Raw genomic sequence first — 27,128 nt, 5'->3', positions numbered from 1 at the left:
TTCTTGCCCTGACCGAATATTTAAGTTGTCATCCCAATCGGGTATCTGCGTCTCATCTTCATCAGTATGTTCCTCATTGTCTATAACCACAGGTGTTACAGTTTGTGACAAAGGGTCAACATTATGCTCAGAAACTTGGTCCTCACGGCCTGAATCTGAGTCACAAAGGTTCTGGGCATCACTGCAGACCATTTCCTGTTCTGTACTCACTGTAGCTTGGGAGCAGACCTCTGATTCCCAGGCTATAGTGTGACTGAACAGCTCTGCAGACTCAGCCATCTCAGTTCCACCATACTGTGCAGGGCTGATGGAGACTTCAGAGCTGGGAGAAATCAAGTGTGATTGGGATGACAACTCAGAGGAATGGTGTTTTTTGGATGCGGTACTTGAAGTGGCTGAGAGGGCACTTGTTGGACCACTTGAGATCCATTCAAGCATTTTCCTTTTTTGCCCATCATCTACCTTTGTTCCTCTTGTTCGTGTCCGTAAAAAAGGGAGCACATCGGATTGTCCACAATAAGTAGTAGACATCTTACTTTTGCTAGTAGATGGTCTATCTTCAGCAGATGATAATGGAGCTTTGCCACCTTCCCCACTGACAAAACATTTTTTGCCTTTTCCACCACGCCTCTTCCCCTTTCCACCAGCATCTGTCATTTTGCCACTCATGTTGATTGCGACAAGATTGTGGACTGAAAATGTGGTAGTAAAAATTGAGAGGTGGTGAAGATTGCAGTGGTGGTCTAGCTTTATTAACAGCAGAATAATAAAGAATAAATATCCCTGACAATGTAACTTAGTTATAATTCGTTGGAGTGTGCAACGCAGGCAGACGTGCTGCAAATGTCTTGGCACTAGTGGGACTATAGCAAAGTCCAATAGCCACGTATAGGATGCCACTAGGTACACTGAGTGTTTGCTAGTATAATGGCTTCGTTATAATTTGTTGTAGTGTGCAACGCAGGCAGATGCGCTCTGCAAATGTCTTGGCACTAGTGGGACTATAGCAAAGTCCAATAGCCACGTATAGGATGCCACTAGGTACACTGAGTGTGTGCTAGTATAATGGCTTCGTTATAATTAGTTGGAGTGTGCAACGCAGGCAGATGCGCTCTGCAAATGTCTTGGCACTAGTGGGACTATAGCAAAGTCCAATAGCCACGTATAGGATGCCACTAGGTACACTGTGTGTTTGCTAGTATAATGGCTGAGTTTAAAAAACTTGGAGTGTGCAATGCAGGCAGATGTGCTCTGCTAATGTCTTTGCACTAGTGGGACTATAGCAAAGTCCAATAGCCACGTATAGGATGCCACTAGGTACACTGAGTGTTTGCTAGTAAAATTGCTTAGTTTAAAAAACTTGGAGTGTGCAATGCAGGCAGATGTGCTCTGCAAATGTCTTGGCCCTAGTGGGACTATAGCAAAGTCCAATAGCCACGTATAGGATGCCACTAGGTACACTGAGTGTGTGCTAGTATAATGGCTTCGTTATAATTAGTTGGAGTGTGCAACGCAGGCAGATGCGCTCTGCAAATGTCTTGGCACTAGTGGGACTATAGCAAAGTCCAATAGCCACGTATAGGATGCCACTAGGTACACTGAGTGTTTGCTAGTATAATGGCTTCGTTATAATTTGTTGGAGTGTGCAACGCAGGCAGATGCGCTCTGCAAATGTCTTGGCACTAGTGGGACTATAGCAAAGTCCAATAGCCACGTATAGGATGCCACTAGGTACACTGAGTGTTTGCTAGTATAATGGCTGAGTTTAAAAAACTTGGAGTGTGCAATGCAGGCAGATGTGCTCTGCTAATGTCTTTGCACTAGTGGGACTATAGCAAAGTCCAATAGCCACGTATAGGAAGCCACTAGGTACACTGAGTGTTTGCTAGTAAAATTGCTTAGTTTAAAAAACTTGGAGTGTGCAATGCAGGCAGATGTGCTCTGCAAATGTCTTGGCCCTAGTGGGACTATAGCAAAGTCCAATAGCCACTTATAGGATGCCACTAGGTACACTGAGTGTGTGCTAGTATAATGGCTTCGTTATAATTAGTTGGAGTGTGCAACGCAGGCAGATGCGCTCTGCAAATGTCTTGGCACTAGTGGGACTATAGCAAAGTCCAATAGCCACTTATAGGATGCCACTAGGTACACTGAGTGTTTGCTAGTATAATGGCTTCGTTATAATTTGTTGTAGTGTGCAACGCAGGCAGATGCGCTCTGCAAATGTCTTGGCACTAGTGGGACTATAGCAAAGTCCAATAGCCACGTATAGGATGCCACTAGGTACACTGAGTGTGTGCTAGTATAATGGCTTCGTTATAATTAGTTGGAGTGTGCAACGCAGGCAGATGCGCTCTGCAAATGTCTTGGCACTAGTGGGACTATAGCAAAGTCCAATAGCCACGTATAGGATGCCACTAGGTACACTGAGTGTTTGCTAGTATAATGGCTTCGTTATAATTAGTTGGAGTGTGCAACGCAGGCAGATGCGCTCTGCAAATGTCTTGGCACTAGTGGGACTATAGCAAAGTCCAATAGCCACGTATAGGATGCCACTAGGTACACTGTGTGTTTGCTAGTATAATGGCTGAGTTTAAAAAACTTGGAGTGTGCAATGCAGGCAGATGTGCTCTGCTAATGTCTTTGCACTAGTGGGACTATAGCAAAGTCCAATAGCCACGTATAGGATGCCACTAGGTACACTGAGTGTTTGCTAGTAAAATTGCTTAGTTTAAAAAACTTGGAGTGTGCAATGCAGGCAGATGTGCTCTGCAAATGTCTTGGCCCTAGTGGGACTATAGCAAAGTCCAATAGCCACGTATAGGATGCCACTAGGTACACTGAGTGTGTGCTAGTATAATGGCTTCGTTATAATTAGTTGGAGTGTGCAACGCAGGCAGATGCGCTCTGCAAATGTCTTGGCACTAGTGGGACTATAGCAAAGTCCAATAGCCACGTATAGGATGCCACTAGGTACACTGAGTGTTTGCTAGTATAATGGCTTCGTTATAATTTGTTGTAGTGTGCAACGCAGGCAGATGCGCTCTGCAAATGTCTTGGCACTAGTGGGACTATAGCAAAGTCCAATAGCCACGTATAGGATGCCACTAGGTACACTGAGTGTTTGCTAGTATAATGGCTTCGTTATAATTAGTTGGAGTGTGCAACGCAGGCAGATGCGCTCTGCAAATGTCTTGGCACTAGTGGGACTATAGCAAAGTCCAATAGCCACGTATAGGATGCCACTAGGTACACTGTGTGTTTGCTAGTATAATGGCTGAGTTTAAAAAACTTGGAGTGTGCAATGCAGGCAGATGTGCTCTGCTAATGTCTTTGCACTAGTGGGACTATAGCAAAGTCCAATAGCCACGTATAGGATGCCACTAGGTACACTGAGTGTTTGCTAGTAAAATTGCTTAGTTTAAAAAACTTGGAGTGTGCAATGCAGGCAGATGTGCTCTGCAAATGTCTTGGCCCTAGTGGGACTATAGCAAAGTCCAATAGCCACGTATAGGATGCCACTAGGTACACTGAGTGTGTGCTAGTATAATGGCTTCGTTATAATTAGTTGGAGTGTGCAACGCAGGCAGATGCGCTCTGCAAATGTCTTGGCACTAGTGGGACTATAGCAAAGTCCAATAGCCACGTATAGGATGCCACTAGGTACACTGAGTGTTTGCTAGTATAATGGCTTAGTTAGAATGAGTTGGAGTGTGCAGAGGACAAGAGGGTACAGTGGCAGGATTGTGGTGCTCTGGGTAGAGGAATGGAAGCCTGCCTTTCTATTCCCTCCTAATGGTGAAATGCAGGGAGGAAATCCCTGACCTGGGCTACACAGACGCTGTTGCTGTTTGCAGGACCTGTCACCTATGGCTCTCTGACCCTGCCGGTACGAGCCCTTAAAAGGACTGCTAGAATGTGCTCTCCCTAAGCTGTCTAACGCTGTGTATGCAGCGCATACAGCTGTATCGGCGATAGGACAAAGGACGGAACTGCGACAGTGATGTCTGACACCAAAGACGCAGAAGGCAGATAATGGCGATCGTGAAGAAAATGTCCGGTTTTATAATGCAGGGACATGTGACATGCAGATCCTATCACACATGCCGTTGCTTCTCTGCCTCAAAGTCCACTTAGGTGTGTGTGTGTCTGTGATTGGCTGACATGCTGGCCAGCCCCACAAGACGCGCGCGCTTAGGGAAGGAAGACAAGAAAAAAAAAAAAAAAAAATGGCGATCGCCATTATAGAAACAGCAGTGATCTGAAGGCGCTGTTCACGCACACTATACACTGAAATGTGATAATAGTTTGATTCACAGAGTGACTTACACTATTACAGCAGAAACCAAGCTAAGATTTAGCTGTTTTTTGGCTGCTAGAACCGTTCTCGAACGTTTCTAGAACTATCGAGCTTTTGCAAAAAGCTCGAGTTCTAGTTCGATCTAGAACATGCCCCAAAATCACTCGAGCCTAGAACTGGAGAACCACGAACCACGAACCGCGCTCAACTCTACAGCCGAGTGTCATGCAACTGTGATGCGATTTTGCACATCACAGGAACGGAGAAGATGGAGGGAGTACTTTCTCCCCATCTCCTCCATTGTCTGTCTCTGCATACATCGCACTGCAGTCGCATAACAGGCGAGTGCAGTGCGATTCTACACACAAGTGAGCCGAGACTCAGTGCAAATCGCAGCATGCTGCGATTCTACCGAGAGCCCGATTCGTGTAGAGAAAAAATGGGACAGATGAAGCTGTCTCATTGATTAACACTGGTGCGAGTGCAATCCGATTTTTTATCGGATCGCACTTGCACCAGGAAATTGCAAATGGAAAAGTGCCCTTTCGTTGAGTATTTTCTCCTTGCAGATTTGGTGCAGATTTAAATGTGCAGGATGTGAATTCTGTCAACGTTTTTGCTGAAGATTTCATCCATACTAATGAATGGGAAAAATCTGCACCAAAAACAGCAAAGACACATAAAAAACGTAGCAGTTATGCACATTTTTTACCGCTGCATTTTTCCTGCCAAAAGATGCAGAAATTTCTGCACCAAATACTTAAAAGGGTTTTCCCACAAACAAAGTTCAATTTAATCAGATCTGTGAACAATAATAATTTCCACCATTGAATGTGTAAATAGAATAAATATTCCTATAAATAAATATGTGTAAATAAAAAAGTATTCCTGTGCTGAGATAATCTGATAATCTTATAACATTATCTCAGCATAGGAACATTTTTTTTAAGCACGTCCAATTGTGGAAGTTATTATTATTCCCAGATCTACTGATTAAAATGAACTTTGTTAGTGGGAAAAACCCTTTGGCTATGTGTCCACGGTAGAATGTTGCTGCGGATTTTTCTGCATGAAAATCCGTGACTTTCCCGGCAAATCCGCACCTTTTCAAAGGTGCGGACTTACCGCGGAATTGCCGCGAATTTTGGTGCGGATTTTTTTTTTTCCCAATTCTATAGCCAAAATCCGGATCAAAATCCGCAACAATAATTGACATGTTGCAGATTTTTCCGGATCAAAATCCGCGGCAAATCCGCCGCGGAAAAATCCGCAGCATGGACAGAGCATTTCCAAAATGCCATTGAAATGGCAGGGAAGTGCCGCTGCTGCAGATTTTCGGAAAATCCGCGGCATTTCCGCGAGAAATCCATGAGAAATCCGCGGCAAAATCCGCGCATTTTCCGCAGCGTGGACACATAGCCTTAAAGTATTTGGTGCAGAAATTTCTATACCAATTTTGCATTTCCTGGAAGGAAAAATGCACTGGCAAAAATGCATAATTTTAAAATTAAACTGAAATTGAACTAAATTGAACTTTGTTCATGGGAAAATGCCTTTAACGTGTGCACATACCCTAAGACAATCACTTGAATACAGCCTTATAATACAAATCTATAGTAGGCCTGTAGCTATATGGAAGAGTGTGTGTGATACCTTTGAGAGCGTATTAGAGATGAGCTAAGTAATTTGTAACAAAAGAAATTCCTTTCGAATTTTCAAAAAATGTGCTCTCATCAGGACGGCGATTTTACTGGATTCTATTGTAAGCTTGGAAATTGTTAATATAAGAGAAAAAAGTTTAGAATTACATTTCCTCACCTGTTAATATCCATCCTCGGTCACCAGTGCAGCTCCATGATTTTACGATCTTCTAACATTGCATTGTGACATTGAAGCAATTCTAATTTTTGTGATTGACCCCCCCACCGCCATGCAGGACAGCAGTACATACCACAGCATGCATCTTCCCCTCCCCCATGGGACGATTCGATGTGTGTAATCAAATTGAGACCTGTGATTGGCGTCACATGGGTGAGGATGGGGGAAACATGTTGACTAGAGATGAGCGATGTTCGAGGCTCGAGGTTCGCCAATTTCATGTTCAAGTGATTTTGGGGGGTGTTCGACGAACTCGAGCTTTTTGCTAAAAGCTCGACAGTTCGAGTTACGGTCGAGAACTGTTCGAGCACCAAAAACGTGGCTTTTCACAGTAAGGCTATGTGCACACGTTGCTGTCTGCATGCGTCCTGTGTCCCCAGCACAAACCCTCTCTCTTTCCTACTCACTGATCACGGGCGTCTCGCTGCACGGCTGTCACAAATCTCCAGCGGCATTTCTCTTTTGAAAATGGCTGCCGCTTCATTATTCAATTAGTTATTCTGTGCTTTCACTGCCCACCGGCGCCCATGATTGGTTGCAGTCAGACACGCCCCCGCGATGAGTGACAGCTGTCTCACTGCAACCAATCACATCCGCCGGCGGGCGGGTCTATATCGTGCAGTAAAATAAATAAATAATAAAAAAAAATGCGGTTCCCCCCATATTTGATACCAGCCAGGATAAAGTCACATGGCTGGAGGCTGGTATTGTCAGGATGGAGAGCACCACGTCATGGGGAGCCCACCACCCTAACAATATCACCCAGCAGCTGCCCGGAATTGCCGCATCCATTAGATGCAACAGTCCCGGGACTCCACCCAACTCATCCCGAATTGCCCTGGTGCGCTGGCAATCGGGGTAATAATGAGTTCATCATGCCAGTTGCCTCCCCGAGATACCTTCCATGATCAACCTGAAAGTTAAAGTAAAGAAATACACACAACGAAAAATCCTTTATTTGGAATAAAAGACAAAAAAACACCTCATTTACCTCTATATTAATCCCAAAACAACAATCCAGGTCCGAAGTAATCCACACGACACTGTCAGCTCTGCTACATGAAGATGACAGGGAGCGATCTGTGTCCTCTCCACGTAGCACCTGAACTGAACTGCGCTGTAATGTGAGACTTCAGTCTGCAATGCAGAAGTCAAGATTACCAAATCTGCCTATGTTTTTCATTAGAGCCAATAGCTCAATGTTTAGAGCGCTTGACTTGAAGCATTAGTTCACGAGTTCTAGTCCCGATAAAAAAAATAATTTATTTTAAATTAGAATTATTTAGTTATAATTATAATTTAATTTAATTATGCACTGAGGGGAGGAGCCGGACATCAGCTGTGAGCCACACCTCTAAAATCGGAGCAGTTCACGGAATGAGGCTGCATTGCTCTCTTTCTCTCTCTCTCTCTCTCTCTCTCTCTTTGTCTCTCTCAGTCAATCAGTCTCAGTCTCTCTCAGTCTCTCTCTATTTTTCTATCTCTCTCTTTATCTCTCTCCATTTTTCTCAGTCTCTCTTTTTCTCTTTTTCCCTCTCTCTCTCCTCTCTCCTTCTCCTCTCTCTCCTCTATCTCTCTTCTCTCTCCTCTCTCTCCTCTCTCTCTCTCTCCTCTCTCTCTTCTCTCTCTCAGTCTCTCAGTCTCTCTCTCTCTGTCTCTCTCAGTCTCTCTCTATCTTTCTCTCTCTCTTTCTTTTTCTCTCTCTTTTTCTCAGTCTCTCTTTTTCTCTTTTTCCCTCTCTCCTCTCTCCTCTCCCTCTTCTCTTTCTTCTCTCTCCTCTGTCTTTTCTCTCTCTCACTCCTCTCTCTCTTCTCTCTCTTTCTCTGTCTCTCTCTCAGTCTCTCTCTCTTTCTCTCAGTCTCAAGGTGGTGTCACACATAGCGATGACGACAACGACGTTGCTGCTAAGTCACCATTTTCTGTGATGTAGCAGCGACGTCCCGTCGCTGTCGCTGAGTGTGACATCCAGCAACGACCTGGCCCCTGCTAGGAGTGCAGGGAACAGGAAGCCGGCACTGGCAGCGTGAGAGCGGCGGACGCTAGTAACTAAGGTAAATATCGGGTAACCAAGCGAAGTGCTTTCCTTGGTTACCCGATATTTACCTTAGTTACGCTTCCACGCATCGCTGCTGGCTGGGGGCTGGTCACTGGTGAGATCTGCCTGTTTGACAGCTCATCAGCGACCATGTAACGACGCAGCAGCGATCCTGATAAGGTCAGATCGCTGGTCGTGATCGCTGTTGCGTCGCTATGTGTGACACCACCTTCAGTCTCTCTCTCTCTTTTTCTCTTTCTTTCTCTCTCTCTCGCTCTCTTTTTCTCTCTCTCTTTTTCTCAGTCTCTCTTTTTCACTCTTTCTCTCTCCTCTCTTCTCTCTCTCCTCTCTCTCTTTTCTCTCTCTCTTTTTCTCAGTCTCTCTTTTTCTCTTTTTCCCTCCCTCTCTTCTCTCTCTCTCCTTCTTCTCTCTCTCCTCTCTCTCTTTTCTCTCTCTCTCCACTTTCTCTCTCAGTCTCTCAGTCTCTCTCTCTCAGTCTCTCTCTCTCTCTCAGTCTCTCTCTCTCTCTTTCTCCCTCTCTTTCTCTCTCTCTTTTTCTCAGCCTCTCTTTTTCCCTCTCTCTCTCTCCTCTCTCCCCTCTCTCTCTTCTGTCTCTCCTCTCTCTCTTTTCTCTCTCTCTCCCTCTTTCCAAATTCAAATTCAAATATGCTTTATTGGCAGGACCAAAATACAATTAGTGTTGCCAAAGCAAGAGAAATACAGTAAGTGTGGTGGGAGGGGGATCAGGGTTATAGGGAGTTAGGGGCACAATTTGGGCTCTGAAAGTCCATTTAGGGGTCTTATGTTCCCCTCAGCTTATGACATGTGGTGACATATTGGGCGGCGATCTCCTTTCCTCTCTCTCTCTCAGTCTATCAGTCTTTCTCTCTGTCTCTCTCTCTCTGTCTCTCTCAGTCTCTCTCTTTCTTTCTCTCTCTCTCTTTGTCTCTCTCAGTCTCAGTCTCTCTCTGTCTCTCTCTCTCTTTTTCTCTCTCTCTTTTTCGCAGTCTCTTTTTCTCTTGTTCCCCCTCTCTCTCTCCTCTCTCTCTCCTCTCTCCTCTCTCTCTCGCTCCTCTCTCTCTTTTCTCTCTCTCTCCTCTCTCTTCTCTGTCCCTCTCTCAGTCTCTCTCAGTCTCTCAGTCTCTCTGTATCTCTCTCATTCTCTCTCAGTCTCTCTCTCTTTCTCTCTCGCTCTCTCTTTGTCTCTCTCAGTCTCAGTCTCTCTCTCTTTTTCTCTCTCTCTTTTTCTCAGTCTCTCTTTTTCCCCTCTCTCTCTCCTCTCTCTTCTCTCTCTTCTCTCTCTCCTCTCTCCTCTCTCTCTTTTCTCTCTCTCCTCTCTCTTCTCTCTCTCTCAGTTTCTCTCAGTCTCTCTCTCTCTCAGTCTCTCTCTCTGTCTCTCAGTCTCTCTCTCTTTCTCTCTCTCTCTTTGTCTCTCTCAGTCTCTCAGTCTCAGTCTCTCTCAGTCTCTCAGTCTCAGTCTCTCTCAGTCTCTCTCTCTTTCTTTTTCTCAGTCTCTCTCTTTTTCTCTCTCTCTTTTTCTCAGTCTCTCTTTTTCTCTTTTCCCCTGTCTCTCGCTCCTCTCTCCTCTCTCTTCTCTCTCTACTCACTCCTCTCTCTCTTCTCTCTCTCTCTTCTCTCTCTCCTCTCTCTCCTCTCTCTTCTCTCTCTTCTCTCTCCTCTCTCCCTCTCTCTTTTCTCTCTTTTCTCTTTCTTTTCTCTCTCTTTTTTCTTTCTCTCTTCTCTCTCTTTTTTCTCTCTCTTCTTTCTCTCTCTCCCTCTCTCTCTCAGACCTGGCGATGATCAGCTGATGCGGTCACCTGACAGAATCAGCTGACACTATAAGTCGAGCGGTGAGGCCGGCTTTTTACCGCCCGGCCAGCTAAACTATCAGCTGATGCTGTCGGACAGGAGTCTGCACAGAAGTGTGTAGTTTTTTTTTGCACTGATGCATCATCTGATTGTATAAAAGTCGTTTATACAATCAGCTGCTGTGTCATGTGATTCAGGCCCTTGAACCTGACACATCATCTGATCGCTTTGCCTTCCAGCAAACCGATCAGATGATATTGGATCCGGATTGGACGGCGTGGGACCCTTGACCCAGGATTACTGCGGAGGGGGGTTCTTTATTTCAATAAAGATGGAGTCACTAATTGTGTTGTGTTTTATTTCTAATAAAAATATTTTTCTATGTGTTGTGTTTTTTTTTTCTGTACTAGAAATTCATGGTGGCCATGTCTAATATTGGCGTGACACCATGAATTTCGGGCTTAGGGCCAGTTGATAATATACAGCTAGCCCTAACCGCATTATTACCCAGCGAGACACCCGTCACCAGGGCAGATGGAAGAGTTGGATACAGCGCCAGAAGATGGCGCTTCTATGAAAGCACCCTTCTCTGGGCCGGCTGCGGACTGCAATTCGCAGCAGGGGTGCCCAGAAATCTTGAGCACCCTGAGCTGCGGATTCCAATCCCCAGCTGCCTAGTTGTACCTGGCTGGACACAAAAATTGGGCGAAGCCCACATCATTTTTTTTTTAATTATTTCATGAAATTCATGAAATAATTAAAAAAAAGGGGCGTCCCTATATTTTTGGTTCCCAGCTGGGTACAAATAGGCAGCTGGGGGTTGGTGGCAGCCCGTGGCTGTCTGCTGTATCTGGCTAGCATACAAAAACATGGCAAAGCCCACGTAATTTTTTTGGGGGGCAAAAAACTCCTGCATACAGTCCTGGATGGAGTATGCTGAGCCTTGTAGTTCTGCAGCTGCTGTCTGTCTGTATGGAGGAGAGCAGACAGCAGCTGCAGAACTACAAGGCTCAGCATGCTCCATTCACTAGTGTATGCAGGAGAGCAGACAGCAGCTGCAGAACTACAAGACTCAGCATACTCCATCCAGGACTGTATGCAGGAGTTTTTTGCCCACCAAAAAAATGACGTGGGCTTTGCAATATTTTTGTATGCTAGCCAGGTACAGCAGGCAGGTACGGCTGCCCCCAACCCCCAGCTGCCTATTTGTACCTGGCTGGGAACTAAAAAAAATAGGGAAGCGCTTTTTTTTTAAATATTTCATGAATTTCATGAAATAATTAAAAAAAATCAACATGAGCTTCGCCCAATTTTTGTGTCCAGCCAGGTACAACTAGGCAGCTGGGGGTTGGAATCCACAGCACAGGTTGGCCCGAGCTTTCTGGGCCCCTCTGCTGCGAATTGCACTCGGCAGCCTCCCCAGAAAATGGCTCTTTCATAGAAACGCCATCATCTGGCGCTGTATCCAACTCTTCCAGCTGCCCTGAAGCTGGGTGGCTCGCTGGGTAATAATGAGTTAATACTAGCTTTATTTACTAGCTAATATTAAGCCAGAGATTCTTAATAGGCAAGTTTGACCCGGCCATTAAGAATCTCCAATAAAGGGTTAAAAAAAAAGACCCCACACAGAGAAAAAATACTTTAATAGAAATAAATACACAGACACACTTAGAGGCACCATGTTTATTACTCCCTGTCAGCTCTCCATGATCCATGGTCTTCTGTGTTCTTTCTCCTTCAACCCATGCAGCTCTGCTACATCAGACAGCACTGCATGGGAGGAAGATGCTGCTGCTCCCGTGCAGTCTAATCACTCAGTGAGAGTGAGCAGAGGCTACAGGCTGTAAGCGGTGACGTCACGGCTGACAGGAGGGTTACCATAGCAACGGTGCTCCGATCACGTGACTCCCGGTGCCGCTATTTACCGGCTGTGACAGCTAGTCCCTGCATGTGGGCTGACTCTGTAAAGAGCGCCGCATGCAGGAACGGGGAGTCAACCATGTGTCAGAGCATTTCGCCACTACACGGACATGCTGGAACGACCACCGCGTACCAGAGAGATGCACTGACAGGACCTAGCATAACGTCATAGCCATGTGACCACCAGTCTATAGCCAATGAGATAATAGACACGTGACTGGTCACATACTATTTTGACGTCACGATAGGTCCTATCATCAGTGCTGGTTACCGGGAGAATGCAGCGATTATCGGAAGGAAAAGCGGCGGGAGACAGAGTGCAGGAGGCGTCGCAGGGACCTGTAAGTGTAATGGCAATGTTTATTAACTGTATGTGTACATTTATAATGTGTTTTTATGTGTTTGCCTGCCATTGGTTTCAATGGGGTTCGAGAGGTTCATCAAACGGTTTGTCGAACCGAACTCGAACGGGGCCTCCGTTCGACGAACCGAACCGAACTCGAGCCTTCAGAGGCTCGCTCATCTCTAATGTTGACCCTTCCCAAGTCATGACCACATGGAGCTAATCACAGCACTCAGTTTAACCTTAGCATCAGAATAGATTGAAAGAAGAACGTGGCTGTGTAAGAACGAATGAGAAAATGTGATAATAAAGTTGTTGTTTTTAATTTTTTAAACTCCTTTCCTCCCCTCAAAGCAAGTTTGATTTGACTACATTTATTCAGACCAAATGTAATCTGCTTGTTAAATTTGAGCAAATGTGTCCAAATGAAATTACAGGAGATTCGTTCATCTCTAATAAATGTATAAAAAATAGTTTAAACATCTTGAAAAACAGCATAAAAAGTAATTACCTTTTTTTTAACCAAGGACATGAAATGTTGACGTGACTTAAATAGGCCTTATACAATAAGCCATAGTATGAGTATGTTCATATGTAACTTTTTCAATGGTGGTTTATTTGGTGTCTTATTAATTATTATGAAATTTTTTCATGTTTATCAGAAATTGCCAAAAAATGCAGTGAACCTTGAAAATGCGTGAACATACAATGTATATCCAGCTTTACAGGAACCATCTGATACTTTCATTAAAGCTATCTTCTCTTAGCAGCAGATCCTTTAAAGAGGTTCTCCGAGAAATGCGATAAAATAAAGTAAATAAAATACTTTTAAATAGTAAACATTTTTCTAAATAACTTTATTTAACAAAAAGGTATACTTTATCTAGTACACTCTCTCAGGATTTTCAGAATTTTAAAGATTGCAGCTTCCATCTAGCAGCTGTCCTAACACAGACTGTGTGAAGAGTGAGACTGACGTACTGCCTCCAGTGCACCAAGACTGTCAGGCTGACAGAGATGGTTGTTCATTCTCAATCAGCTAAAGAAAAGTATTTATTATCTCCTTTAGACCAGTCCACTCAGTGTCCTGTTAGGTTGACTGAATGGGAGAATACAAGTTCACGATGCCTGATAAGACGTTGCTCTTACCTGATGTATGTCTCAAGCCACCCGTCTAATTGCATGTACTCTTAAATCTAGGACGGGTGCACACAGATTTATGGCAGCTGCCATCTTTAAAATCTTGATAGAGTGTACTAGATAAAGCATACCTTTTTGCTAAATAAAGGTATGTAAAAAAAATGTAATATTTAAATGTGTATTATTTATGTTAAACAATACTCTGAGAACCCTTTAAGTTCTTTAAGTTCCAAGGTGCGGCCTACATGTAATGGACTTGTATCTCTTTTTTAAAGATGCTCTGACCAAATCTATTGATCACAATTTGATTATTGTCAAAGTCTCAAGTTTGTTATACTTGGCAATTTTTTTCCTTTGAACAAATCAAATTGAAGAAGTGTTTTCTTATTGCCTAATATATTAATTTTTTATATATATATATATATATATATATATTATTTTTTTTAAAATTTTACATATTATATATTTATATATATATGTAAAACTAAAGAAAATCTGTTACCAAGTTTGGACTGCATCATTTGAAAGCAACTTGATATGGTTAAGAAAACCCTGATTCCGACAATGTATCACTGAGTTTACTTGCAGGAGTTTACTTGCAGGAGTTGTGAAACAATCAGATTTCTTAGATGTAGCATGTAACAGAGCTCAGAAAGCTAACTCAGGCTCATGTACAATGTCTATTTACAGTGAGTTACTTATCAAAGGAAGGGGTGTGGTTGGACAACTCTTCGGGAGCCATGTAGTCCAAACAGTAATACTCAAGTGGTGATAAAACTTTCATTGTAAGTAAACAAAAACACATAACCTAATAAGTACTATATCATTGAATTCAGTGTTTCAGCCTTTAGCTGTCACACTAGGTACTGGGAAGTACCAAACACATGGTGAAAGGGAAGGGAAGGGAAACCCTGTGTCTAGGGAGAGGAAAGATAGTGACCCCTGACAGAACCTACTGCTGGTCCCTGGGATCCCTAATCACCCTAGATAGGTTCCGCATCTATATGCCGAGTAGGATATCTGACCCTAGGTAACCCTAGTGCTTGGCCCAAAATAGGGAATGGAAGGGATGAGCTCTTCACCAACCCCACTAAACACTATAGAAGACACAAGGAGGACACATAGGAAAAAAACATGAACTACTTATCATTAGATTACTCAGGTAGACGTTCAGCAGAGCTTCAGCAATGATACCACCCAGGAGTACAAACTACCTGCTTGCAACCTCAGCTTGAAGGAACTGAAAATTTCACCAGCACTGTCCACAGGAAGGAAGGGTATTTAAACACCAAGGGAATACTAATAGTCAACAGCTGGATGGAAATCGAACTCCTGCTGGGTCCAAAAGGGAGAGAGATGAATCCAGAAGGAAAGCTACCTATACCAAGGAATACTGACTGGCAGTGGAAAGTCATGGAGCATTCTACGCCGCTAGACTCTGTGACCTTCTACAGCCAGAAAGCACAGGACTGTCTGTCATGCATGACAAACCTGTGACATTAGCTCCTACTATCTTCATATTAAATAGAAAAACACTTGCTGACAGATTCCCTTTAATGTTATTTACTTTATCCGTGATTTAGATAGTAAAGGGGTATTATGAAGTTTAAATATTATCCCCTATCCAGTTATCTCCTGGATAGGAGATAACTTTCAAACTTGTGAACACCCCTTTAGGAGTAATCTGTGTATATTACAGTATCTGAGAAGGTACTGACTCTTATTGTGGAAAGCCAACTAGATTGGTATCTCCAGAGCAATGCTTCTTAGGAATAAAATATTCAAAGCATCTCTCCTCCAGACAGAGTAAAGCTGTCCGTCTATAGAGAATCTAAGAAATGTGATTATCATTCCTCTTTCATGACTACTAGACAGGAGTCTGATACTATATCTCATGTCATAAACTGAAGAAATGGCCAAGGAAAATGTGAGTCTGGGGAATTTCTTTAAACTCATTTGTATGAAAGTGAAGTTTATGCAGTTTTTCTTACTAAGGTTATGACATTTATTGTAGTGCTTTGAAAGTAAAAGGTTTGGAGAGATGAACATTGTGTTCATGATAAGAGACAGACAATGACATTTTGTATGAGACGAAGGATTAACTTTGTACTGGCCTTCATGATAAATGATCATTTTAGAAACAGATTTCATTTTGTTCCTAAAAAATCAGTGATTACATGCCTAGGGCACGTTCACACTAGCATGGTTTTATGTACTGTAGGGATTGCACAACTGACATGTATTAGAGGATTTCCAAAACAAATGCTCTCCCCATGAGAGCCTGCATTAAAGGGATACGCACAGGCTATGCCTTACCGGTGACCATATATGTATTTATTTTTTACTCTCTTATATAGCACCATAAATTCCAATTTAAATTAATTCTAAATTACAGACATTGTCATCACTGTCCCCATTGGGGCGCACAATCTAAATTCACATCAGTATGCCTTTGGAGTGTGGAAATAAAGCCACACAAATATGGGGAGAATATACAAATTCCTTGCGGATGTTCTCCTTATTGGGGTTTGAACGCAGGATCTCAGCCCTGCAAGACTACAGTCCTAGCCACTGAGTCACTGTGCTGTCCACTGTACATGGCTATCCACTGAGTCACCTTGCTACCCATCATACAGTGCTAAACCCTGAGCCACCATGCTGCCCTTTGCAACGTGCTCAATTACATATGTATATAAGATACCTTGTAAACAACATTTCTTTATAGGAAAAGAGTAAAATTAAAATTCCACTTTGGATCTCATTGGATGACACTGTCACTTGATTTCTCTCCTACCTCTGTGACTTAGTCCACAGTACTGGAAAGCATTTTCAAAGACACCTCCCCTGCAGTTATGGGAGGGATTTTACATTTTATTGTTTACTGCTCATTTCCTAATTTACCTCCTCTTCAGTCTCAGAGGTGGCTGGTCTCCTAGGCAAATGCTTGTGCATGCAGGTTCCTTGCTATTGAGTTTGCAACTGCTGAAACTGGATTACTGCATCTGACCAGTTCCAGTGCCCCTGCGTTCCTCTCATGCTACAGAAGCAAAGCTGTCTCTGCTGGCAACGAGGAAGAGTGCACAGTCTGGCTTCCCAAATCAGCCATGACACTCGTCCAAACTGTTATTCTTCATGAGTGCTCTGCCTTTTGGCAAGAGAAGACCGAAAGGCTGGGGAAAGATTTGCTCCTAAAGACACAAAATGAGACAGCCTTTTTAAAGTTTTATATTTTTATCCTAGATGTTTATGGCGTGTCAAAAGGATGTATGATAAATGTAAGGAAAATGAAGGTCTCACTTCTGGAACCCAAACCATTTCTGAAACAGGGGTTCCTCATCCTGGTCTTCAAGCCATTGTGTGTGGATAGGTGACTGCACATTCTCTACATTTCACTTATATCGCATTTCTGAAAACATTCAGGCTCCACCTACCCTAGTGTTTTTGGAACTCACATAAAAGGCAATGGAGAGAAATGTGCATCTGTGGCCACTTCTCCGTTCAAATTACCTGCAAAATAGAAGGTTAAATCATGGGACCTACATCTTTTAGACAATTATGGCATACTATGTAGACACAGAAGTAACAGTCCTTATCCTACCTGACATGTCGTGATATGCAGTATGACTATATAATTTGCATAGCGTATCCACTTATTTATTGTATATTGGACTGATCACTCATATGATCATTCACCTGCATGGTTTATCTATTGAAATATAAGTAGATTTTCTGTAATAAGCAGACTGCAGAGGTCATGTTCAACTGGTGAAGTGGCTCTCTTTCTTTATAGGTTCATGTACTGCATCACATATTGCATATTGTAACATGACTAACACTGTGCCCAGCTCAGTAGCTTAATGGTTTGCATTGTTGCCTTGCAGCCCTTAGGTCCTGGGCTTAAAGCCAGTTTTCTTCTACATTTCAAAATATAGTATAGAGAGTTTGTAATGTAAGTTCCATTTTGGACAAGGACTAATGTGTGCTGACTGTACTGTGGTAAGGAATCACACATGAAAACGCACAAACTACTGATGATAGGAAATATGTGTTTACATACAAATAAAAATGGTTTCTTCATTTGCTTACTATAATGATTTGTTTCTGAGAAGCATCTTGGTTCCTCCCTGACCAGTACATAAAATCAGAGAATATACAGAATATAGCAGTGTGGAGTAAATTCATGCTAGATTGGCCCACTTTAGTATTGTCATAGCCTTACCTGCAATTGGGCCCTATTGTTCAATCAAACTGTGCTAATGTACCCCAGACTTTCTGGCATGGCACACTTAGACACTCTTTCATGCTATGGTCTCTGACATTATGCTTAGAGATGAGCGAATAGTAACTATTTGTGTTCGGATAATTATTACAAAATACCCAGTACTATTCCAGTATTCGTCACAGCAAAAAAAATGCTCTTTTTCCCCATTGAGTTGTATTAGGTTCATTATTCGTGATGAATATCGGAATAGTACTTTGAAATTCGTTATGAATAATCTGAACACAAATAATTACTATTCGCTCATCACTAATTGTGATGTATAGTGTATACAGGTAGGCAGTGTTAACCAACTAATATTCCTTGCATCCCCATGGCTCCTTGGAGCTAAGAAGTTCCCTGAAAGCAGCAATGAGACTTCTCACTTTTCTGACAGAGGAAACACATGTGAAAAAGAAGTCTAAATATCCAAGCAAACATGCAAGTAATGTAGAATGCTTTTCACATTGCTAAGCAACCATAAAGAGAAACTGCCAATAAGATCAGATTTACCCCCTCCCCCAAACTGCATCTATGGGCATGCAGCTCTTTGAAATGTAAATCCATCAACAACTTTGTATGTTCTGTCTGTTGCTTCATCCCCAAGGATTTAGTGGTTTCATTCATATGCAAATGAGGTATTAAGTGCTCTGGGTGTGACAGAGCACTTTCCATGTCACGGTCTCCAAGGTTGATTTTAAACCTTTTCTAGTTTGATTGATAGCTCACTGTCTTTGAGAGATCAGGTGCAAGGCAATGAAATTAGACAGTGAGCCAACAATCAAGCTAAAGAATCAGTTGTCGGTGAGGAAACAACCCGAGAAGACAAAGGTGCTATGTCATAAATTTGTCAGGAATGAAGGAATAGGAGTGTTGATGGATTTACATTTCAAAAACCTGCATGCCCAAATGTAGTTTTAGGTGGTTGATCTTACGCACAGATTATCTTTAAGTTAGATGTGAAAGTATGGGTTCTACAAGAGTAGAAAAATTATATGAGGGGTTCCACTATTGTAATATGATCAGATAAAGAAAAATTATATAATGAAACCTCCTCAAAAGACTTCTTCTTTAAGGAGACCTCCCTATCCACTCCAGATTTCTGGTCCTACTTTATATCAAAGTAGATACTGGCCATCGTTTTTGAGAAGAAGACCTTTTCAGGTTGTGGGCTTCCAATAGAAGGACAGTATACTGTATATACATTTTCTTCCTGGAAGATCACATTTTAATGGAATTTAAACAAAATCATCATAGTGCTTCTAATATAAACAGATCTCTTTACACCCGAGGTTACTTTTGATCTTGACTGAATTTGTTTCCACTATTTTGTATGTAAAGGTTTATCAACACTGCAAGCTGTGCTGGATTCTGCAGCTGAGAAGAAATGGCAAGTGACAGCAATCAATGTAGGCAACATTAATAATGACAGGAAAGATGAGACGTACCGATCCCTCTTCCAGGATCTGGAAATAAAAAAGGAAAGACGGGTCATTCTTGACTGTGAGAGGGACAAAGTAAACGACATTGTGGATCAGGTTTGTCATAAATTTCATATATATATATATATATATATATATATATATATTTTTTTTCCTTTATTTTTTATAAATTGTATAGAGTGGAAACTTGGTTTACGAGTAACTTGATGTGCAAGTATTTCACTATACAAGGAAAGCTTGCTGTAAATTTGTAACTCAGTTTACGACCAAGCTTTGCTGTACAAGCAAATACTCACTGCACACACTTCCGGTTCCGTACTTTTACCGCTCTCTGACCCGCTCTTGCAGTCCGCACAAACACGCACACACACATATTATGCTCACCTTAACTTCCATTCCATCACCGGCCTCATGGTTCTTGTAGTTCGCCGGTACAGGATGTGTATCGGGTAACCATCGCGACAATAGAGGAACTTCCGCAGTGAGCCGCTACTCAAAGCCTATCAGAGGCAAGCAGCTCCTGCCTTTGATGTCAACGCTCTGGCAGCGGAAGCTCCGGGGCATCGGTCGCGATAATTACCCGATACATATCCTGTACCAGTGAACTACAAGAACCAGGAGGCCAGCAATGGAACGGAAGGTAAGGTGAGCATAATGTGTGTGTTTGTGCGTGTTTGTGTGTGATTGTGCGTGTGTGGAATGGCACAATAGGGGACCAGGATGGAACATTGAACACGTTGTGGAACAAATTGTCTGAGCTTGCATTATTTCCTATGGGAAATTTTGCTTTGCTAGACGAGTAACTTGGTTTACAAGCACACTCCGAAAACAGATTGTTCTCATAAACCAAGTTCCACTGTATATTTCTAAATTCTGTGTATTCATTATTTAATGGGGTTATCAGCCCAAAATACTAATATCTGTATTGAATATCAAATTATAATGACGAGGTGAAGGCTAACATGTTATTCTGTGCCTTGGTCTTAGGTCATCACCATTGGAAAACATGTTAAAGGATACCATTATATCATAGCAAATCTGGTAAGTGCCTCTAATAATAGTTTTCCAAAGAAAATTAGAAAATGTTATATTTGTTGACTGTGCAAAAAGTACAATAAACTGTAGTTGAAATTTAAGGCAGCTCATTGTTTGTACCTTTTACTAAATTTGGTGCACCTACTACCTGGGCTCAAAACTGGTATGTGAAATAATAGTCTTGATAAATTCTTCTCATTATGTGAATCTTTCTCAACAACAGGGAATATTATATTTTCAGAGTTTTATTAACCATTTAATTACAAGGCCACAAAGGACCAGACAGTTTTTTTTATTCATTTTTGCTCTCCAAATTTTAGCATGCTTAACATTTATATTTCTTCAGTGATGTGAATGTATAGGCCTATTTTTGTGGGAGAAATTGTATTTTTTAGCATAGTTTTAGACTACAAATACATTATATAATACATTTGTTTTTCCACAAATACAGAACAAAACTGTTTTTATTTAGTCAGAAACAGTCAACATTTATGTCCCAGGAACACCAAAAGGACCATCTACCACTGATAAGAAATAATGTGTGCATCTATTACACAGAATATAATCAGCCTAAAGGGAATCTGTCAAGAGGTTTTTCTCTATAATCTGAGAAGAGCATGATGTAGTAGCTTAACCACTAAATTGAGGGATGTGTCACTTATTAGGCTGTTTGTTGTTGTTTATTTACAATTGTACATTATGTTATTCCCAGGAAATTATCACTGCCAGGACTGCAGTCTATGGAAGCACTAGTTTGACTATGCCCCATCTCTGATAAGCAGCTCACTGTCAATTGACAATATACACACAAAGCCGTGGTGAGGGTAGAGTTAGCTTTCTGAGCTATACTACATCTAAAATCTGATTGTGTTTACTGGATTTACTTTATTACTATTACCTAGTTTATTGCATCCAGTAAACTAAGTAATACATCACTGAAATCAGGGCCTCTTTTACTACATAATACTGCTCTAAAATGAGGTAGCAAAAACCTGGAGACAGATGCCCTTTAAGGCCTGGGCTACACTTTGACTTTTTGCAGTGATACTGATTTCGACTATTAAGTGGCAGCTGCAGTCCACCCAACAACTAAATGTATTGCTTTGAACTTCAACGGCTACTAAAAAGTTCAAATCAATCAGTAGTCCATACAAGCACAGTGCCATTCAATGTGTAGCCACCGCTGTCAAATATTGCAGATTTTATATAGAAATACATTTCGCCTGCTGTATATATACAGAGCCTTGATAGAGTATTCATACCTCATGATCTTTTCCACATTATTTCATGTTACACCCACAAAATTAAATGTATTTTATTTGGGTTTTTTTATGTGATACCAACACAAAGTAACAAGTATTTGTGAAATGTAAAGGAAATGATACATGGTTTTCTACATATTTTAAAACTATAAATGTGAAAATGGTGACTAATTCTGTTTAAACAGGACTTTTCTGCTGCATTTTTTGCATGTTTTTTCATTGGTTTTATGCAAATACATGCAAATAAAAAGTTGTTTTCACAGTACCAGCAAAACCTATGGGATTCTAGAAATTTCACACACATAGACACACGCCTGCTTTTTTTCTGATTAAAATGGCAAAAAGCTGCGTTTAAAAAAGAAGCCGCCTGTCATTTCCTTCTGTGTTTTTGCAGCTTCTTTCACTATTGAAAGCAATGAGAGTAAAAAAATGGAGGTGCAAATTTGCTGCATTTTTGGTCAGTGAAGCTAACTTTATTTATTAAAAATGTACTGTAGACACATAACACATAAAAAAACGCAGCAAAAAACACAGCTTTTTTACTGCCAAGAGATCAGGTTTTGTGACCAAAATAAGCACCGAAGACACTCTGTGTTAGCATAGCCTTACATTTGTATTCAGCCCCCTCCAGTCCGATACCCCTAAATTAAATCTTGAGTGACCAACTGCCTTCAGAAGTCATATAACTAATAAAGTGAGTCCATCTGTGTGTAGGTTTTTTGTTTTTTTTTTGTTTTGTTTTTTTTTAAAAATTAGGGCTCAAACAGTGTCATGAAAACTTAGTAACACAAGATAGGTCAGGGATAAAGTTGTGAGGAAAACAAAAGCAGGGTTAGGTTATATTAAAATGTCACTAGCTCTGAACATCTTACCGAGTATTGTTCACTGTATCATCCAAAAATGGAAGGAGTATGGCACAACCACAAACCTACCAAGACATGGACATCCATCTAAATTGACATCCCAAGTAAGGAGAGCACTAATTAGAGAAGCAGCCATGAGGCCCATAGTCACTCTGGAGGAGCTGCAACTATTAGTCGTATAGTCCACAAATCTATTTTTGGAAGAGTGGCAAGAAAAAAAGCCATGTAAGGGACACAGCTAGCATTTGAAAGAAAATGCTCTAGTCAGATGAGAGCAAAGTAGAACTTTCGATGAGACAAAACAGATTCACCGCTACTTCATATCCACAATTCATATATCAAAGAAAGGGGGTGCTCTATGCTTGTAGTAGTTATATGACTGAAAAGAAGAGACAAAGCATATGCACGGCACACCACCAAAATTAAATGCAAAAAATATCTAAGCTCGATTCTGAATTCTTATCACACCCACTCTTAAAGGGATCATATACCAGTTGTTTATCATACACCCTCACATAAAGTTGGTGGTGTGCCGTGCATATGCTTTGTCTCTTTTCATTTCAAAGTAGAACTTTCTGGGCTAAATGTAAAATGTTATGAGTGGCAGAAAACTAACAGTGCACATCATTCTGAATATATCATCCCCACCTTGAAACATGGTGGTGGCAGCATCATGCTGTGGGGATGCTTTTCTTCAGCAGGGACAGGGAAGCTGGCCAGAGTTGATGGGAAGATGGATAGAGCTAAATTCAGGGTAATCCTGGAGGAAAAACTGTTAAGGCCACTTTACACACAGAGATAAATCTTTGGAAGATCTGTGGTTGCAGTGAAATCATGGACATATTGTTCCATTTGTACACAGCCACAAACCTGGCACTGATTGTCCACAATTTCACTGCAACCACAGATCTGCCGCAGATTTATCTCTGTGTGTGACAGGGCCTTTATAGTCTGCAAAGACTTTAGACTGGGGTGTAGGGTCACATTCCAATAGGACAATGACCCTAAACATACTGCCAGAGCTACCATTTAATGATTTAGATAAAAGCATATCCATATGTGTAAATGACTAAGTCAAAGTCCAGGCCTAAATCCCATTAAAAAACTGTGACAAGGCTTGAAAATTGCTATTCACAGATGCGCTCCATCCAATCTCACTGAGCTACAGCTATTTTGAAAAGAAGAATGGCCAAAAAATTAAGCCTTTAGATGTGCAAAGCTGGTAGCGACATGCCACAAAAAACGTTCAGAAATATTTGCAGGTGGTCCTACTAAGTATTGACTCAAAGGAGCTCTATACAAATACATGTCACAATTTTCAGATTTATATTTTTAAAATACCGTATTTTTCGGACTATAAGACGCACCGGACCATAAAACGCACCCTGATTTTAGAGGAGGAAAATAGGAAAATAAAATTTTAAGCAAAAAATGTATGTGTGTCATGACACACTATTGTCGGGTGAGGATCTGCTGCTGACACTGTTATGGGGGTAATGTCCCCAAATTCTCTAACTAAGGTACCCCATCCTGGTAATGATCCTCCTGCCTTGTATATGATCCCCATCCTTGTATATATGTACCCCATCCTGGTATATATTCCCATCCTGCTATATACCGCCATCATGATATATATTCCCATCCTGCTATATACCGTCATCGTGGTATAGCCCCCATCCTGCTACATAGCACCATCCTGGTATATGCCCTTATCCTGCTATATACTGCCATCCTGCTATATACTGCCATCCTGCTATATACCCCCATCCTGCTATATACCCCCATCCATCCTGCTATATTCCCCCATATCCATCCTGCTAAATACCCCATATCCATCCTGCTATATACCCCCATCCATCCTGCTATATATCCCATCCTGCTGTATACCTCCATCCTGCTAAATGGCCTGTATCCTGTCGTACACACAAAAAAAAATAAACGTTTATACTCACCTTTCCTCGCTCCATGCAGCATCGCTCCTCCTCCTGTCAGTGCCGGCAGCAGCGCCACTGGAGTGTGGAGCCGTCACCATTGTCTGCAGCATCGCTCATCCTTCTGTCTGTCTGTCAGCTGTCCTGTGGGGAGACTAGCGGTGCGCACAGCAATGACGTCATCGCTGTGCTCACCGCTCTCTACACAGATCAGCTGGCCGGCAGACAGGAGGAGATCGCGATACTGCAGACAACGATGACGGGTGAGTATACTGATTCACTGCACCCCGCGCTGATGATGATGTGCTGGGGGTAGTGAATACAGCCGCACATGATCTCTCGAGGCTGTAGTTGCCAAGGGTAATCACATGGGCCGGCTGTTAATTATGCACGCACCCCCCCGCCCATCATCCCGCCCACCTGTCAGCAATGGCTTCAGTGCTGAGAGATGATGGGCGGAAGGATGGGCATGCATATGAAATGAGTGGTCCCATGTGGTCACAGCAGGCTGCTACAGCCTGCTCATGCCACTCATGACCTGCTCCACCGCAGCACCTTCATTCCCCGCAGCCACATTCAGACTATAAGACGCACCCCCCACTTTCCTCCAACATTTGGGGAAAAACGTGCATCTTATAGTCCGAAAAATACGGTACTTAGTAAACCATGTATCATTCCTCTCCACTTCACAAATGCTTGCTACTTAGTGTTGGTGTATCACATAAAATTCCAATAAAATACAGTTAAGTTTGTAGGAGTAACCTGAAAAAGTTCATAGGGTATAAATATGTTTTTAAGGTACTGTATATACATCTATAAATATATAAATTATAGTATATTCTATGTCTTTGTTGTTTTTTTTGTGAATTGTTGGTCCAACACTTAACGGTATATTCTAGCTTTAGCAAATTAGCTATATAGCTGATTTTGCTGATTTTGATTAGGAAGTTAATGGCTCAAGAGATGATCTAACATTGTAATCTAGCTACTAATGAGCTTATTTGCATATTTCCTTTTCAGTTTTAAATGTAAACAAAATATATTTTACATACAACACCTGCTACCAAAGCAGTTATTCATGGTCATTATCAGTCATGACCAATCAAATAAAAACCAATTTAATATTAACCATGATCAAAGGACCTTGTCATTTAATTTATCATTCACTAATTATGTAAAATACCCATAAACCACATATGATATTAGAAATAGTGTTGGGCCTTTTGTCTTATTGACATTGATGTACAGGCTGCATTCAGGTAGTTTTCCAAAGCCTAAATGCAGTCACACACACACTAAAGATACTGACAATTTATTTATGTAGACCTCATTAGTATTATACAGAGCCTATGGTTTAATGCAATTAGTTATTAGAACCTAAAGAATGCACACAATCCATTTTTATGGCAAAAAAATTGACATTATAATTTATTATTATTGCGCCATTTATTCCATGGCGTTTTGCATGTAAAATGGGTTATACATAATCAAAACAAGTACAATAATCATGAACAATACAAGTCAGTGGCTGATACAGGAGGAGATAGAACACTGCCCACAAGGGCTCACAGTCGACAAGGGATGGGTGAGGATACAGTAGGTGAGGTTAGAGATGGTCATGCAGCACTATAGCAAAATAAGGGTTACTACAGATTGTAGGCTTGTCAGTAGAGGTGGGCCTTGAGGTTCCTTTTGAAGGTTTCTGTAGTAGGCGAGAGTCTGTTGTGTTGGAGTAGAGAGTTTCAGAATAAGGGGGCTGCATGGGTGAAATTCTGTATGCGATTGTGGGAAGAGGAGATAAGAGGAGAATAGAGAAGCAGATTTTGTGAGGATCTGAGGCTGCGTACAGGTAAGTTTCAGGAGACTAGGTCACAGATGTATGGAGGAGACAGGTTGTGTATGGCTTTGTATGTCATGGTTAAGGTTTTAAACTAGAGTCTTTGGGCAATGGGATGCCAGTGTAGAGGCCGGGAAATAACTGGGGGAGAGATGGTTTAGTCGGGCTGCAGAGTTTAGAATACATTGGAAATATGCAAGAATATTATTAAGGAGACCATAGAGCAGGAGATTGCAGTAGTCAAGGCGGGAGATAATGAGGGCTTGCACTAGTGTTTTCGCAGAGTCTCGGTTAAGGAATGTACAGATCCGGGAAATATTTATATTTTTGAATTGGAGTCAACAGGAGGCGGAAATGGCTTGTATATGTGGCTTGAAGAAGAGAGCAGAGTCATTATAGTTGTACAGGTAGATCAATATATAAATAAAGAATACCTAGAAAAGAGATAAATATGAAATAAAGATTTGCCGTGCTGCTGCCTTTGCATTTAACAATAATGGCACTTTTATATTTCACTGCATCACCTAGGAGTTTTAAAACCTATTTTTGTCTTTTTTCTTTTAGTTTCATTCTTATTTCTAATTAGAATAAAGATCATTCCTTAGCATAGATTCTTGTAATGGCACCCTGAAAGCGCCTCCACTTTATATGCTTAGAATATAATTTCACTAAATATCTGATTTGATAAAAAATAATTAAACATAAAAACAAACAAACAATGTCATCTAGTTTTACCTACTATTCTACAGCGCTGATTTGGAGAAGGGAAATAAAATGTCTATTGTTTTTATGTAAAGAGAAAATTCCTTCTGACCCTAAATATGATAATCGATATGTATTCTTGTATCAAAATCCCATCTACAGCAGGTATGAAAGATAGATTGATTTCTGAGCTTTACGGGAAAGCTTTGAAATTTTAGGGATTGACTTATATATTTGTAATACCTCTGCATATATAGTATTTATGCTACGATATATAAAGCAAGACTTTTTGTGAATCGTCCAACACAGAAAAAACTTGAAAAGTAAACCATAAAATCTAGTAAAAATGCATGAGGACACAGTTATAAATAAA

At 41.5% G+C, this 27,128-nt stretch overlaps 1 protein-coding gene across 5 annotated transcripts in view; it reads left to right on the top strand.

Annotated features, from left to right (window-relative positions):
* GRIA2 (glutamate ionotropic receptor AMPA type subunit 2) overlaps window positions 1–27,128 on the top strand; it is a 270,236-nt gene that overhangs the window by 141,333 nt on the left and 101,775 nt on the right. For all 5 annotated transcript variants that reach the window (XM_075347593.1, XM_075347571.1, XM_075347564.1 and 2 more), the window contains exons 4-5: window positions 19,025–19,221; window positions 20,113–20,166. In XM_075347593.1, coding sequence (XP_075203708.1) covers window positions 19,025–19,221; window positions 20,113–20,166 — 251 coding nt within the window. The remainder of the gene's footprint in view (window positions 1–19,024; window positions 19,222–20,112; window positions 20,167–27,128) is intronic.

This window comes from Anomaloglossus baeobatrachus, chromosome 1 (genome assembly GCF_048569485.1).
Source record: "Anomaloglossus baeobatrachus isolate aAnoBae1 chromosome 1, aAnoBae1.hap1, whole genome shotgun sequence".
NCBI classification, from domain to species: domain Eukaryota; kingdom Metazoa; phylum Chordata; class Amphibia; order Anura; family Aromobatidae; genus Anomaloglossus; species Anomaloglossus baeobatrachus.
Note: the sequence above shows the minus strand (reverse complement) of the source record. Positions and strands in the feature narration are given on the sequence as shown.